This window comes from Sinocyclocheilus grahami, unplaced genomic scaffold, assembly GCF_001515645.1.
Source record: "Sinocyclocheilus grahami isolate Dianchi unplaced genomic scaffold, SAMN03320097.WGS_v1.1 scaffold1394.1, whole genome shotgun sequence".
Lineage (NCBI taxonomy): Eukaryota > Metazoa > Chordata > Actinopteri > Cypriniformes > Cyprinidae > Sinocyclocheilus > Sinocyclocheilus grahami.
In genome coordinates this window covers 173586-191320 of record NW_015506573.1, presented here as the reverse complement: position 1 = coordinate 191320, position 17735 = coordinate 173586, and the positions used below count along the sequence as shown (strand labels likewise).

At 36.4% G+C, this 17735-nt stretch overlaps 1 protein-coding gene and 1 long non-coding RNA gene across 2 annotated transcripts in view; both read right to left on the bottom strand.

Annotated features, from left to right (window-relative positions):
- Positions 1-6658: 6658 nt before the first annotated feature.
- Positions 6659-8047, bottom strand: LOC107569911 (uncharacterized). The gene is made up of 2 exons (XR_001606963.1): positions 7293-8047; positions 6659-7256 (listed from the first exon to the last, which is right to left on the bottom strand). It is a non-coding gene; the product is annotated as an uncharacterized lncRNA (long non-coding RNA).
- A 724-nt stretch (positions 8048-8771) lies between these two features.
- Positions 8772-17735, bottom strand: part of thrb (thyroid hormone receptor beta) — a 155441-nt gene continuing 146477 nt past the window's right edge. The window contains exon 13 of the mRNA XM_016256079.1: positions 8772-10521. Coding sequence (XP_016111565.1) covers positions 10280-10521 — 242 coding nt within the window. The 3' untranslated portion in view covers positions 8772-10279. The remainder of the gene's footprint in view (positions 10522-17735) is intronic.

The following is a 17735-nucleotide window of genomic DNA, read 5'->3' as shown; positions in this document are numbered from 1 at the left end:
AATGAATGACTCAGTGATAAAATCGGTGACTTGCTACCACCTGCTGGCAGATTTAGTTTCATTTTTAGCGTATAATTTCAGTTATTTAAATCATATTTCTGTATTCAAAATGTTATATTTAAAACATTATTCTCCACATGAATTTATTAATTTAATTGCACTCGTGCTACCTCTGAGCCTCATTAAACGTCTGAAAATGTACCTACAAGCCACATTTGTGTTCTTCTGTGCCACCTCTGTAGTACAAATTTAAAAAAAAAACTTACAAACACAATTTTTTTGAATTTGACAGATGAAAATGATGCCATTACAAAGGTAAAAAGGAATACAAAAATATTAAATGATTTAAATAACTGAAATTATACGCTAAAAATGAAACTAAATCTGCCAGCAGGTGGCGGCAAGTCACTGATTTTATCACTGAGTCATTCATTCAGTTGATTAGTTCGAACAGCTGAATCATTCAGGAATGAAGCAAATAACTCTCTTTATGAACTGACGGAAATCCGTCTTAGCGACGGAACACTTTAATCCCTGTGCAAATCGTATCATGTAGATGTGTCCATCATGGCAGGTTTGGGGTCTCAACAGTTTACGGTTTCTTATTCCTTTACACTTTTAGGGCAGGAATATAAACAATAAGAAAATCAGTACAAATACATCCAGGATCCATCACCTTCAGTGCTTGGATCCCAATAATAAAATGAGACAAAGAAAGAAAGAAAGAAAGAGAAAGAATGAATGCACGAATGAGGCATTTACCTGTACACCCAAAGTGCTTTACATTCGTATCAGGGGGTCCCAGGAGGTCTCTCGTCCAGGTACTGACCAGCTCAACCTTGCTTAGCTTCAGTGGGCAACCAGCCTTGGGCTACAGGGTGATGAACAAATAAATTTTTGTATTGTTTTAATAATTGCTTTCTTGTTCTTCTTTTCAGAAAATTCTGGACTCATCTCAGTGATAATTGGCCACAGGGGGCAGGATTTAGCTGGTTATGTTTGGCACTTAGCCACTGTTAGAAGACACTAGTTTTTGAGTTCAGTGTATTATTCAGTAGGCTGTATAACAGTACCAGTTTCCCATGAGCAAATATGGCATGCAGGCTGTATACTTCTGCCACTTTACTAACCAGCTGTGACAGTGTCAAAGTGGGAAGCAGAACTGAATATGCCTGAATAACACTTTCACAGAACCTAAATAGTTTCTAACAAGAATTTATTAATTTACATAAAGCAAACTGTATAATTCACTGACAACTTAAGACAGGGGTGCCAATCCTGTTTCTGGAGATCTGCAGAATTCAGCTCAAGCCGGATCAAACACAGCTGTCTGTGCTTCTGAGGATCTTAATGAGCTGCTTCAGTTGTGTCTGATCAGGTTTGGAGCTGAACTTCGCAGGAAGGTAGATCTCCAGGAACAGGATTGGGCACCCCTGCCCCAAGATTACGGTAATACAGCACTGAAAATTGTACAAAATAATTTTGCAGAGAGATTAGCCTTTTTCACACTTTGAGGGTTTTTTGTGCTTCCGTACTGGGCGTTGTGAACTATTTCAAATCACTTATAATGAGTGAGCGTAAGAACAAGATCTGGAATTGAACTCTACAAATAAAATATTGTGTTGTGTTTTGAGTTGAATTTGCACGAAACGTAACAGAAAAATTGGAGCTGAATATAGCTGTTAATAACACGTGAGCTAGCAAAAGCCAAATCACACAGCCGAGCATATAAATTCAAAAGAATCAGTGGCCTGAACCAAATGAAAATGAAATAAATTAATCTTGTGAATCGGGCTAATTAGATTTCTGATAGTACACTCTTAAGAAAAATGGTTCTAAACAGTACCAGAAAATGGTTCTTCGGCTTGTAACAATAGCAGAACCCTTTTGAGTGCTAAATAGAACCTTTTTGATAGGGTTCCATATAGAAGCATGCTTTGATAATTCTACCAGCCTCTTTGAAATTGTAACTAATGATGGATATGCTGTAAAAACTTGTGATTTTTAACAGTAAAAGACTGTAAAAATGCTACAGTAAAAACCTGTTAATTGGTTATCAGTAAGTTTCCATACTATATTCGGTGAATAACTGTAATTACATTTAATGTAATTTTACAGTAAAATACTGTTAAAAATACGGTTTTTGAAAGTGAAAAAGAAAAAGTAAATTGACTCTCCCAGAATTCCCTGCATGACACTTCATAATTTGTTTTTTTCGTTGAAATAACTATGTTTCTTAGTTTTTCCTTATCAGTTGTGTATATTAGGGTTGTTAAATTAATGTTTACTGCATTATTTCAGTATCATGTGTGTCACCATGATGGTGTTTAGTGTTTGTGTAAACGACACTGTGCACCTTTCTATATATATATTAGTATTTCCCTTCTCAGCTTGTGGAAGAGCTGTTTGTGATGATTCATAGTTACGTTCTTCAACATTTCCAAATGCTGCCACAGTCTCATTATATCTAAAATTGTCTCCATCGACAACAATTCACTTGTATAATTTAAGACTCAGAAACAAAGTAACAATGTTTTGAGTTACAGTGAGGAGGAAAAGGAGGTCTTGGTGCTTTTTCTCCAGCAAATGACTAGAGCAGGTGAGAGCCTGAGGGTCTGTTCACACTAACACACTCTTAAACGCTCTGATAAAGATCCATAGCAGGAGACTCTCAGACTCCTAGCAAAGCATTTGTCCTAGCAAAGCATAGAAGATGAGCAAAAGTATTTCCCCTTTCTTTTTTGTGCTCCGAACATCCAGAAATACAGGCAAATAAAGACTTCATATTTACATGTATTTGGCAGGTATGTTTGTGGCTACTTTATTTGAGTTATAGAGACATTGCACTTTAAAAGGGATTTAATGTATATTTGGAAGGAAACCTGCCTAGATTTGTTATATGATTTGATGATGAACTGTTGATTGTCACTGAGGTTAAATAAGCAAAAATTACATTTTGGTAGATGGGTTTTAATGTGCAGCAATTTGCTGCACTCTGTAGCAATTAAAATGCTTTACTAATAAATTGAACTTAAAAAGTTGTAAAATCAGCTTTGCAAGTTATACATCTGTTTTTTTATTTTATTTCTTCAGCTGTAGCTGTTTCATGTACCAGATGCGCTCTTCGATGATAGAGTTTTAGGTATATATACACAGATTGTTTAATGAGGCTCAGAGGTGACATGAATGCATTTACCCTGCAATTACAATTGCATAAATAATGCTATGAGATTAATGTTTTTTTTAATCGAAACAAACGTTATTTTTTTTAATGAAATGATTATGACCCTAAACCCACCAGTAGGTTGCAGCAAGTCTTAATGAGTGAGGCACTGATGCTAAGTTTGAAATTGCATACTGCCTTTACTATTTCTTTCACATCTTTAAGTGGCCGAAATAATAATAATAGCATGATAGTATGCTATTTTGAATTTAGTCATTCAAACGGCTGATTCATTCAGTAACGAATCAAGTGACTGTCTTTATGAATAATGAATTGAATCATTGACTCAACTGTTTTGTTCAGAACCACAAATTCATTCATTCACCGAAACACCACCACGTGTTGAGACGCACAGAGGTTGTGCTGTGGATTTGTTGACAAAATTGAGTGAAAGAAAAGCCAATATTGAGTTTAAACTGTAACAATATTAACTTCTTGTTTATTCAACTCTTTATTGAACTGCTCTAACCTGTGCTGGAGTTGAAAGAGTCTCAGATACAGATGGTCAGTAGACTTTAGGGCATGTCCAGAACATGTGAATTAGTGAACCTCTGCACATTGAACTAATTCCAGGTTACATCTAAATGATCTCTGCGTTCTGTTTGAAACGGGAAAAATGAGGGCAGTCGACAGGTGTGTTGGTCAGCTGTAGCCTAGCAGCAAGAAGTGCTGGATGAGAGGACTGTTTCCATGACAACCCAGGATGAACTGTTAGGTAAGCGATGGTAATTGCGCCAATACAACATTTTTTTGTATATAAACACTCAAAGGTAAAGAGAAAATGGCTTCATTTGAAATGTGTAGTGATATTGTCCAGTAGATGGCATCATTTAATTTCACTTATGTACAGCAATGCACTGTGGGGTTAAAATAGGACTAATATGGGTAGTGGGATAATACAAGAAATAAAGTATGGGTACTGTGCCACAGTAATGGAGAAAGTTTTTTCCATTAAAAAATACAGTACAAATTTTACACAATTGCATATTAAAAAATAAGCATAACTTTACAACTAGACTAATGAAATGAAAAGATGGAGGATATTTCATTTAAAGTGGTCATATGATGCGATTTCAATCTGTCCTTTCTCTTTGGAGTGTTACAAGCGCTTGGTGCATAAAGAAGATCTGTAAAGTTGCAAAGACTAAAGTCTCAAATCCAAAGAGATATTCTTTATAAAAGTTCAGAGTTAACCACGCCTACCTAAAACAGCTCGTTCTAACACGCCCCCACATGTCTACATCACTATGTGGGAAGATTTGCATAACGCCACCCAAATGTTCACGCAAAGAAAGAAGGCGTAACTTTTATTCTCGCTGTAGTATTGTTGCTGCCGCTGCCACCATGTCGTGAAGACGCTGTGTTTCGTTGTGAAAGTGAAACTACTTTGTTTGGTCGTCCAAAAGAGGACTCGGCTAGAAATCAGTGGTTAAGTTGTATTTACAACACTGTTCCAGAACACTTCAACCCAAATATTCAGATGTGTGCAGCACATTTTATGGAGGACTGTTTCCTGATTCTGGGAGAGTAGACTACAATGCTGGCTGTCTCACAGACTGTAAGTGCGTTTTTACATTTAAATAATTTGCCACTGATGATTCAAACGTGAGTTTTGGGCAGTGTAGAGTAGCACTTGTTTGTCATTTCTCCGATCACAAATGCAGACATGGTTTTATGTTTACGCGGCGCAATGCAACGCGTAAAAAGACCGTATAAGTCATTATAATCCGTAATTCTGTCCCCACTGGATGCAACAAATGCCTCGTTTATAATGGGTTTTAATGTTTTTGTCTCTTCGCTCCGGCCGGACAGGGCATCACTGTATGGTGAGGGGCGTAACTTTTCCGTCACACGCTTCAGGTATTCGGCCAATCACAACGCACTGGATAGCTGGCCAATCACAGCACACCTCGCTTTTCAGACCGATGAGCTTTGTAAAAATCGACGCATTTCAGAAAGGCGGAGCATACAGGAGAAACAATAATGTACAGTATGTGGAAAATAATGTGTTTTTTAACCTTAAACCGCATAAACACATTTCATTACACCAAATACACAAAATAATGTTCTTTTTAGCAACATCATATGACCCCTTTAAGTAACTTTGATGCACAAATTAGCTTTTTAAAAATTTTTTTTAAAGCTTTTAACATATTTGTTTCATAATATCAAAGGCTCTGGACATATCAAATGTTTATGTGAAATTCTGAGACCTTTTTCCTGAAATTTTGCAGCAGCTAATGTTATATATAGTAATTTGACATTTAAATATAGTTATTTATAGAGTTTCATCTTCAGCAATGGGTTGCTTTTATTAAAACATTTTGGTTGTGATTAAAGACAGTGTTGTGGTCTGGTCATGTGTCTTTTCAGATGGCTGTGACCAATCACATTCTGATGAAACTGTTTTCATCGGTGCATTCACAGAAGGTCAAGTTAAGATATCCGAGAGTGCAACTGGATAGGCTTTTCATGCAAAATATTGTAATGTAAAATTTGACATTATAAATGAAACTCACATTTATTAAAATCAATAAAAACCGCTAAATATATATATCAATTTAATTAATTATAGGCCATAACAATGCATACAGAATCTCACATTATTCATGTACTACACACAGAACAACGAATATTTCAGGGGTTTCTCAAAACCATCTTTATTCTCCTATTCACCTTAGGTGCAAAAGTCATCATCATCATCATCATCATCATCATCTGCCAAATCCAGGATTATTTTCTAGTGCAATGTCACTTCCAGAATATCCAAATCACATCATGATCCAAACTCAAATTCAAGGCTCTACTGTCACACAGCAAGCTTGTGCAATACGTTCAATTTGGTAAAAAAAAAAAAAAAAAAAAAAAAAAAAAAAAAAAAAAAAAGAGAAAGTAAATGACATTTTCTTGTAATGCTGGATAACTGATTCACATTCAAAGTGTACTTATGCCACCAGCATACTGTGGGCGTGATCAGGTAAATGTTAACGAAGACAGAAACAGAAGTACAGAAACAAAAACAGAAGTGTGCTGTAGTTGTTTCTGAGGATGCATTTCTTACAGCCTGCTGAGATCTGCTCAGTTTCTCCGAATATGGGCTTTAGGTTTTAATCTGCCATCCAATAAGCATCACTTTTTTTTTAATTATGATTATTAATAGATAGTATATATTAGCTGTCATTAACATAGTTAAACAATGAATTTGGAATGATGAAACACACACTAAGGAGAGCTCATTAAAGAGAGTTTGTTCAAAAACAGGACTCTGGTTTCTGTTGAGATTTTCGAGAAAAGAGTCTTTTGTTTCCTTGCTGTAAAACTGTTCAGAAATGTTCATATTGAGCATATAACATGTAAAAAATATCTGCAGTCTGAAAAAAAAAATACAGCCTCTTTCCATTACACCATAAATATCTTTATTTTTGTAGTGTTTTTTTTTTTTACCTGTGCGCTCAGAGGAAATAGTATTGACTCCCAGCGTGTCTGTGCATGCATGCGTCGATCTGTGGCCAGGGTCCAAAATTAACTTTTGGCAAAAAAAAAGCCTTTCTCAAGTACATAAGACACCGCAACATAATGCATTACGTAAATCAAATTGTAAAAACAATATTCTGAATCTCACATATGTATGTGAGCATTTAAAATGAAATGCATGCAAATTACTAAAATCTACAAAAGAATCATCCGTCACAGATTGTATTTTTTTTGCAACAAAAATAATTTTGGGAAAAGCTGTAAAACAAATTTTGCACACATTAAAAAATACAAATTTATTTCACTTTCACATGGGACGTTTTGCAAGCAACCATAACTAAGGTATCGTGGAGCTTAGCGAAGAGTAAACACTGTCAGGTGTGGCAAAATGTTAATTTTGGACCCTGGCTGTGGCCCTTACTTCCCTCCACATCTTTTTATAACACTCTCTACGAACACATTGATTGTCTGTGCAATGACTTTGAGTCTGTTGAATATCTACGTTGGCGTGTACGTTTTGTATGTGTAATCCAAAACATGTAAAACCACTGGAGCAATTCTATTGCTTACAAAAGGTATCACTATAACAAAACACTGATTGAACATGCTCTGCGTTTTGAGGTGTGAATCTGAATTCATGTCCATCTTTCAACAGCAATAGAAAACAAACAAACAAACAGATGGACAACTGGCGGTTCCTGATAATCAGTAGAGGTATGTGAGAGTCAAACTCTTTTGCAGCACACAAGGATGTCTCGAGAAAGATTAAAAACACTACAGTAAAAGAAGAAAACCAGGGCAGAGATGAGAAAGGCTGAAACAACAATCATAAACACATGTATGTTGCAGGGTTGACCACTGACCGCAGAGTTTTGTGTATTTGCACGTCAATCACCCAGACAGCTCTCCCGGAGGTATAACGGCAAACTCGTAGCACCAACAAGTTCAAGCAGAAGCATTGCCTTGGTCTCTCGTGTGCCAGCTAGAGAAGAGAAGAAGCATTCAGCTGAACAGAGTCCCATCCCTGTGGGTCAATGGATCTAGTGATGGCTGGCTATAAAATCATGACCTCAAGTTCCTATGAGCAGCTCAACACAAGTCCAAACAGAGGGAGTTTTTTGGCACCTTAATAGAGGCATAATGAGCTAACGTCAGTGGCTGCTGGCTAAAGGGGCAAGTTTAGGGAGACCAACATTTGAGATCACCGAAAAACCTGTTGTGTATAACTTGGAATTTCCTCTTTATGTGAACTTTAACTTCATAGGGATTAAAGTGTTCGCTTCATACCTGAATGATTCAGCCATTCAAACAAATCAATTGAATGAATGACTCAGTGATAAAATCAGTGACTTGCCGCCACCTGCTGGCGGATTTAGTTTCATTTTTAGTGTATAATTTCAGTTATTTAAATCATTTAATATTTCTCTATTCCTTTTTACCTTTGTAATGTCATCATTTTCATGTCAAATTAAAAAAAATTATGTTTATAAGCTTTTCAAAATTTCTATTTAAAACAATAAGTAGAATAAGACAAATAAGTTAAGTAATAAGTTACCAATCATATGAAATTAGTATTAATAAATTAATTTGTACTACAGAGGTGGCACAGAAGAACACAACAGTGGCTTGTAGGTACATTTTCAGACGTTTAATGAGGCTCAGAGGTAGCATGAGTGCAATTAAATTAATAAATTCATGTGGGGATTAATGTTTAAAACATAACATTTTGAATACAGAAATATGATTTAAATAACTGAAATTATACGCTAAAAATGAAACTAAATCCGCCAGCAGGTGGCAGCAAGTCAATGTTTTTATCACTGAGTCATTCATTCAATTGATTTATTCGAATGGCTGAATCATTCAGGAATGAAGCAAGTGACTGTCTTTATGAACTGACGGAAATCCGTCGTAGCGACGGAACACTTTAATCCCTGACTTCAGGATCATGAAGGTCTGCCTGTCCAGTAAGCTTTCAGGTGCACTAACAAAGAAACAGGATTTTACTCAAGGGCACAACCACCATCAATTCTGACCTTTTCAGAATTTTTTTTTTACCCAAATTTTTTTATTTATTTCAAAACCCTGAGCTGCTTTGAAAATAGCATATATAGGCAATAGACAATAAAGCATGTATCACACATGCAATGCTGCCTTAGAATGGCATCTTATGCCAGGTATACGCGACACGATTTTACGCCCGACTTTCACAAAAGCCTGAAATGTGAGGCAAATCGGTGCACACTATCAAAGACACGATCTGAGAGAAGCGCCAATTTATCAAACATTTGGGATTGTCCAAACTTCTGGAGCTGTCTGTGCCTCAGAGTCTTGCAGGGTGAAAATGTGTTTTGACTGGAAATGACATCACGACGACCTACAGCCAATGAGAGAGCACGATTCAGGGCATGGGAAATTTCAAGGGGAGGAGTCGTAGTCTTGCGTCATTCCCTTGTCACTTCTCGCGATTTTTTAAATATTACGTAGCAATTTCAAAAAAAGCCATGTAGCGTGAAAGGAACAAGGATCTGACACCTTTGAAAATCATATAGTGTATACCTGACATTAGAAAGCAGTGTTATTTTATGCCTACTGTACTCTCCACATGACCGTTTTTTTTTTTTTTGCTCTGAAGTTGTTTTTTGGAATTTTCAGTGGTTTCTACATTTTTTTTCTCTCCTAAAATGTCAGAGAAAACAAGAGATGCACAAGATAAAATGAATGTGGATAGCAGCTCAGATCATTTGGTACTGGTAGGATTTGATGAGTTCATATTTAAGTTCAATGAATTTTGTATTTTTCACCAATTTCAGCAGACCGTGAGGCAGATGAAATGTAATATTACTGTAATCTCGCTCTCAAGAGCAACAGGAACATTTAAGGTCACCAAATGTCAGTATTGGCTTTGCATTAAGTGAACAATTGAGCTATGAAAGAGCCCTCATCCGTGATTTTGCTTTTTTACAGTCTCAATGTAAGGATTGAAATGTTGTCTAGGTAGTCAGCTCATTGGGGTTTGGACCAGAACTATAAACAATCTATGGCTTAATGTGAGCATGAAATACCATTAGACCAACAGATAAGGGACGTGAAAGCAAACCAAATATTGCTATCCTTCTTTGCAGTGCGGTCTCTTTTCTGAGGCCTGACGTGTGACATGAAACCCGAATGCATAGTTCAAACATCTCCATTAAGCGACATCAAAGACTATGATCAGAAATAAAACTATTTAACATTGGAGGAAAAAAAAACTAGTAACAGAAAGGTGATTTTTCTTTTTACAAAGAGTGAAAAAACAATTGAAACGCTATTCACATGTACCCGCTTTGTAAAAGGAATGGTTCCATTCAAAATAGGCCAGAGAGCTACTCCTAAAACTATGGAATGAACTGACGCTCAGTAGTGCTAGAACAGAGTCATGTGACCGGGAACAGAGTCATGTGACCGGGAACAGAGCCATGTGACCGGGAACAGAGCCATGTGACCGGGAACAGAGCCATGTGACTGGGAACAGAGTCTGAAGGGAGGTCGGATCTGTGGAGGTCGTGTTGGTGGGAGCAGCTTGGCCTGATCGGTTGGCTGTCAGTCTTCGAACACTTCCAGAAAGAGGGGCGGAAAGAGCTCCGTGGGACACTCCACCTTCATGTGCAGGAAGCGGCTGGCATGGCAGGCACCGATCATGCGCAGGTCTGTCACCTTCATCAGCAGCTTGGGCCAGAAGTGAGCCACCTTGTGCTTGCGGTAGTTGATGTAATGTTCGAAGGCCAAGAGGAACTCCTCCTGACAGCGCTCTATCCGCTCTACGCTCGTCAAACCTGGGCGATCTGTCGGCGAAATAAAAGGGGCGAGTTTGATTTAGAAACACATTCAGACAGTCTAAATAAAAAAGCAGGGCTTCAAGATGATGCGATGTGTTTTATAATTCTTTATTCTATTTGGAGTCATTCAACTTCCAGAAGACAAGAAAGTGTGTCTTTTTATTTACAAGCTTGTTGTTAGTGTTTATTTGCACTATGTAGCGTCTATGTTGTTTTACAGGGCTAGTTCACACAAGAATCTAATTTAACTTCCACTCTGTGGACAATCAAAACTAAAACACAGACATTTCTCAAAATAGCTTTTTTTATGTTCCACAGAAGAAAGTCATACAACATGAGAGTGAGTAAATGATGACAGAATTTACATTTTTGGGTGAACTATCCCTCTAACACCCGCAAATATGCCCACAGAATGTGTCTTAATCACAGTTTGCATTAGGCAACTGTGCACTTAAATACAGTGTTGGGGAGTAACTAGTTACATGTAACGGAATTACGTAATTTAATTACAAAATAAATGTAACTGTAATCCGTTTACAGTTATTGAGAAATAATGTGTATTTAAAATGGGGTTACATCTGAATATTTTCACACAAACACACACAGACACAGGTTTCCATGTTTTATGGGGACATTCCATAGGCCAAATGGTTTTCCTACTGTACAAACTGTATTTTCTATCCCCTTACCCTAAACCTACCCCTCACACAAAACTACAGGTATTCAAAACACTTTTTTGTTTGTTTCCTCATGGGGACCTAAAAAATGTCCCCACAAGGTCAAAATTTACTGGTATTACTAGCCTTGTGGGGACATTTGGTGAATACCATTACACACACACACACACACACACACACACACACATATATTCACACACACACACACACACACACACACACACACACTGTGCACACTATACTGTACAGACCGTATATTCTATTGCCCTACACCAACCCTACCCCTAAACCTACCACTCACAGGAGACTTTCTGCTATTTCAGATTTTCAATACACTCCATTCTGTGTGATTTATAAGCGTTTTGAAAAGTGGGGACATGGGGTAATGTCCTGAAAAGTCACCTTCTCCTTGCAATACCTGTCATACCTTTGTCATTATACACATTTATGTCCTCTTTTGTCACAAAAACGCGTACACCACACACACACACACACACACACACACAAACAAACACACACACACAAACACACACACTGTCACACTTACACACACACACACATATACACACACACACACACACACACACACAAACAAACACACACACACACACACACTGTCACACTTACACACACACACATATATACACACACAGACACACTTACACACACACACACACACACACACACACAGAGAGACACACTTACACACACACACACACATACAGATTTAATCAATTTATTTCCCAAATTGCACTGCCTGCTCTAAAATACACCGATGTTTCAGGAGTTTAGGACACAGAATAGGACAATAACTCTTTTGATTTCCTATTTGAGTTTATCTATATGCCTTATTTTTTAAGATTAACTGTTTTTAAACCATTATAATCTTAATTGAAGTGATGAAGAACGTCTGACAGTAATGAGTGTTGAGCACTACTGTAAGGTTAACCCTGCCTGCTTTAAATGTTTGAAGATGATTAACAGTTGAATATATTTTTTCCACTCAATTATGTCGTAATACCGAGATGTTATGGCATAATTATCTCGTTAAAACAACATCTTTTCTCGTAATATTCCAAGACCAGGTTTGATCTGATCATCTTAAACGAGTCATATCCTCTGGGTCTGATTGCAATTACTGGATAGCATTATATTGTAGACAGATTGGAGATTAATCCTAATAATGCCACTAAAAACAATAATATTAAAATACATTTAAAACAGTGTAACTTTAGGAGCGTGCAGATCCTCGTTTATCTCAGGACTGTGGCGACAGCAGCGCGGACAATCACCTCGCTCACATAATGTAACACATCTTCTATGACGGAAAAAAAACATTGTTTTTGTGACATAATATGCCATTATTATGAGAAAATGTGTGTCGTTTTAACAAGAAAAATATATAATTTTAACGGCATAACATCTTGTTATTACAAGAAAAGATGTAGTTTTGACGAGAAAAAGATCTTGTTTTAACGACATAACATCTCGTTATTTCAACATAATGTGGAAAAAATAATATGTGTGTGGCAGCAATGCGTCACCGTACACGTGCCATGTAAACATGTTTTAACCCAATTTACCTTTAGCCAATATTTTGTTACTAGAAATCCAAAGACAGCTAAGGAAGCCTGCTTCTGCCACTGAATATAAAAAAAAAAGGTAATTGCGACTTTTATTTTTCTCGCTATTCTTTTTCTTCAAATCGCCTGATATAAACTCGCAATACTGACCCTTTTCACAGAATTGCAAGATATAAGCTCGTAATTGCAATTTATAAAGACAGAACGATATAAAGTCTCAATTGCGTGTTATAAAGTCAGAATTGCGAGTTTATATTTAATAGGGTTGCAAAGGGATGGAAAAGTTCCGGTAAATTTCCGGAAACTTTCCAAAAAATCCCTGGAATATTCCAAAAAAATCCTGGAAAGTTTCCAAAATTTCTGGAATATTTCCGAAATTTACTGGAAATTTTCCACATTTTTGCAACCCTAATATCTAATAATTCTAACATTGTATCCCGCGATTCTGACATTATAATTCGCAATTGTGAGTTTATATCTCGCAATTCTGAGAAAAAAAGAATTGTGAGATAAAAAGTCAGTGGTGGAAACAGGCTTCAATAGACAACTATGGAGTCAATATAATGCCACATATATATGCAAAATAATAAAGTTTTGCAAAAGAAAATAAAGTTTTGCTTACGAAAATAAAAGTATTGAGAAAAAATAAATGTGTTTTTGCAAACAAAAATAATTGCAAAAGAAAATAAAGTATTGCGAGAAAAAAAGTTTTGCAATGGGGACCTACCCCACAAGGTCAAAATTTACTGGTATTACTAGCCTTGTGGGGACATTTGGTGAATACCATTACACACACACACACACACACACACACACACACATATATTCACACACACACACACACACACACACACACACACTCTCACACACAAACACACACACACATATACACACACACACACACACACACACACACACACATATATTCACACACACACACACACACACACACACACACACTCTCACACACAAACACACACACACATATACACACACACACACACACACACACACACACACATATATTCACACACACACACACACACACACACACACACACTCTCACACACAAACACACACACACATATACACACACACACACACACACACACACACACACATATATTCACACACACACACACACACACACACACACACACTCTCACACACAAACACACACACACATATACACACACACACACACACACACACACACACACATATATTCACACACACACACACACACACACACACACACACTCTCACACACAAACACACACACACATATACACACACACACACACACACACACACACACACATATATTCACACACACACACACACACACACACACACACACTCTCACACACAAACACACACACACATATACACACACACACACACACTTACACACACACACACACACACACACACACAGAGAGACACACTTACACACACACACACACATACAGATTTAATCAATTTATTTCCCAAATTGCACTGCCTGCTCTAAAATACACCGATGTTTCAGGAGTTTAGGACACAGAATAGGACAATAACTCTTTTGATTTCCTATTTGAGTTTATCTATATGCCTTATTTTTTAAGATTAACTGTTTTTAAACCATTATAATCTTAATTGAAGTGATGAAGAACGTCTGACAGTAATGAGTGTTGAGCACTACTGTAAGGTTAACCCTGCCTGCTTTAAATGTTTGAAGATGATTAACAGTTGAATATATTTTTTCCACTCAATTATGTCGTAATACCGAGATGTTATGGCATAATTATCTCGTTAAAACAACATCTTTTCTCGTAATATTCCAAGACCAGGTTTGATCTGATCATCTTAAACGAGTCATATCCTCTGGGTCTGATTGCAATTACTGGATAGCATTATATTGTAGACAGATTGGAGATTAATCCTAATAATGCCACTAAAAACAATAATATTAAAATACATTTAAAACAGTGTAACTTTAGGAGCGTGCAGATCCTCGTTTATCTCAGGACTGTGGCGACAGCAGCGCGGACAATCACCTCGCTCACATAATGTAACACATCTTCTATGACGGAAAAAAAACATTGTTTTTGTGACATAATATGCCATTATTATGAGAAAATGTGTGTCGTTTTAACAAGAAAAATATATAATTTTAACGGCATAACATCTTGTTATTACAAGAAAAGATGTAGTTTTGACGAGAAAAAGATCTTGTTTTAACGACATAACATCTCGTTATTTCAACATAATGTGGAAAAAATAATATGTGTGTGGCAGCAATGCGTCACCGTACACGTGCCATGTAAACATGTTTTAACCCAATTTACCTTTAGCCAATATTTTGTTACTAGAAATCCAAAGACAGCTAAGGAAGCCTGCTTCTGCCACTGAATATAAAAAAAAAAGGTAATTGCGACTTTTATTTTTCTCGCTATTCTTTTTCTTCAAATCGCCTGATATAAACTCGCAATACTGACCCTTTTCACAGAATTGCAAGATATAAGCTCGTAATTGCAATTTATAAAGACAGAACGATATAAAGTCTCAATTGCGTGTTATAAAGTCAGAATTGCGAGTTTATATTTAATAGGGTTGCAAAGGGATGGAAAAGTTCCGGTAAATTTCCGGAAACTTTCCAAAAAATCCCTGGAATATTCCAAAAAAATCCTGGAAAGTTTCCAAAATTTCTGGAATATTTCCGAAATTTACTGGAAATTTTCCACATTTTTGCAACCCTAATATCTAATAATTCTAACATTGTATCCCGCGATTCTGACATTATAATTCGCAATTGTGAGTTTATATCTCGCAATTCTGAGAAAAAAAGAATTGTGAGATAAAAAGTCAGTGGTGGAAACAGGCTTCAATAGACAACTATGGAGTCAATATAATGCCACATATATATGCAAAATAATAAAGTTTTGCAAAAGAAAATAAAGTTTTGCTTACGAAAATAAAAGTATTGAGAAAAAATAAATGTGTTTTTGCAAACAAAAATAATTGCAAAAGAAAATAAAGTATTGCGAGAAAAAAAGTTTTGCAAACAAAAATAAAGAATTGCAAAATATAAATGAAACAGCACAAAAGCAATGCTTTTGCAATACATATTTTCCATGGCCATCTCTACTAATTTATTTGCAATGCTGCTTTTATTTTGCGTTTCAGTCAAGTTTGAGCTTGCAATACGTTTTTCCCTTTGCGCTTCACGTTTCTGTGCGTCTCGCTTTCTGGCACTGTTTTGACACGGGGGTGGAGTCAAGGGACGGGGGCGTGTACAACAGGCCTGGGCATGCCTCCCTGGAAGTGATGCAGCTCACTGATCCAGGCACCATCGTTGAGCAGAGGCATGCGGGTGGATCGTTTCCTTTTATTCTCTAGCATTAAAACATGCATGTTTTTGTTTTATTAACTTTATTAACAAATGTATATGTGTATTAGCAGTATTTGCTCAAGTTAAAGAAGTTGTTAACATGAACATCTGCTGTTTACTTCTCTCAATGTGCACACTTTTATTGCATTAAAATGTGTATCATTACATTTGGTTAACTAAATGTGTTTGTTTAAAATCTCTTAACCTGTGGGAGGACGCCAGCGCACAGAAGCGTTCTTTGTTTACATGAGTTCAGAATTACTGCTAGTTTTAATGTTAAAGAATGCAATTAACTTCATAAACTAACTTACATCATTAAAAAGGTCTACAACTCAAGCTTCATATCGATCTCGACTTCGTTTTTCATTTACATAACTCCTGGCTAGTGTTGTCAAAAGACCCGGTATTTCGGTACCAAGTCGGTACTAAAAAAACGAAAACGTTACGGTACCAGGTTTTCTTAAGTACTGGTGGTTAACTAAAACGGTACGAGCACCCGATTCTTGATTCTTATCCGAAAGCTATCCTCTTCCAGTGTTGCCAAGTCCACGGTTTTCCCGCGTAATTGGGCTGCATAACACTGTTGCCGCGGGTTGTTTTTCATGTCCGCGGGTTGAAAAATGACCCCATTAACGTGATATTTAGCCCCTGGAAAACATGCATATTTTATCCTCGGAACGTGATTTTTAACGGGTACCCCCCTCGAAACGCGATTGGGCGGGTTTTGTTGTGAAAACCTGGCAACCTCTTCATAAAAGCAGTGGCGACCTCAAGAGGAGGAAACCATCAAACTAACAAAACACCCCGATCAAGTTCAAGCAGGTAAATTTCAATTACATTTTGAATATTTAGAGCTTCTGTAATGAATATTATTCCATATTTTAATTTTAATTTCTGATTGAAATAAACATCGCCGTTAGCGTATACGTAGTTAATCGTTAGCATAAACGCGGCTAACGCTAATATAATGAGCATTAGCATGAATTGTTCATTTTATTCAAAATGATTTCTGTTAACAATTTAATGCTTGCATTTTACACACCAGAGGCTTTTAAATAAACTGTGTAACCAAAATATGCGTGTTAGAGAATGTACAAATGTATGGTTAACAGTGTTTATGTCATATAGTGTTTAGGTCACATCAGTCCTTCAGAAATTTTTTTGTTTGTTTTTTTTAGTCAGTTAGTTGTAATTCTTGGCTGAATATCTCTAGCAGGATGTAAATATGAACACAGTTTGGATTAAATAAAAGTACAGTCAAATTGTATCTCCTGTATAGACTTTACTGTACAATGTTAGATCTAGTAACATCTTACAGTGAGTGAACAATATATTTTTAAAACATTCATTAATGTTTGTGAATGTTATTTAATACAAACACTTGATCATTCATGTTTGTTCATTGTGCATTAAATAATTTTAACAGATTGAACTTTGAAATTAACCCTAAGAAGAATAATTGCCATATAACTATTGTTTATTGTCAGGTCATGTTATCTAACAAATAAAATCTTATTGTAAAGTGTTTTTAATACTACAGTTTGCATCTATTTGGTATACACTTAATATATGTAATCTTATCTAAAT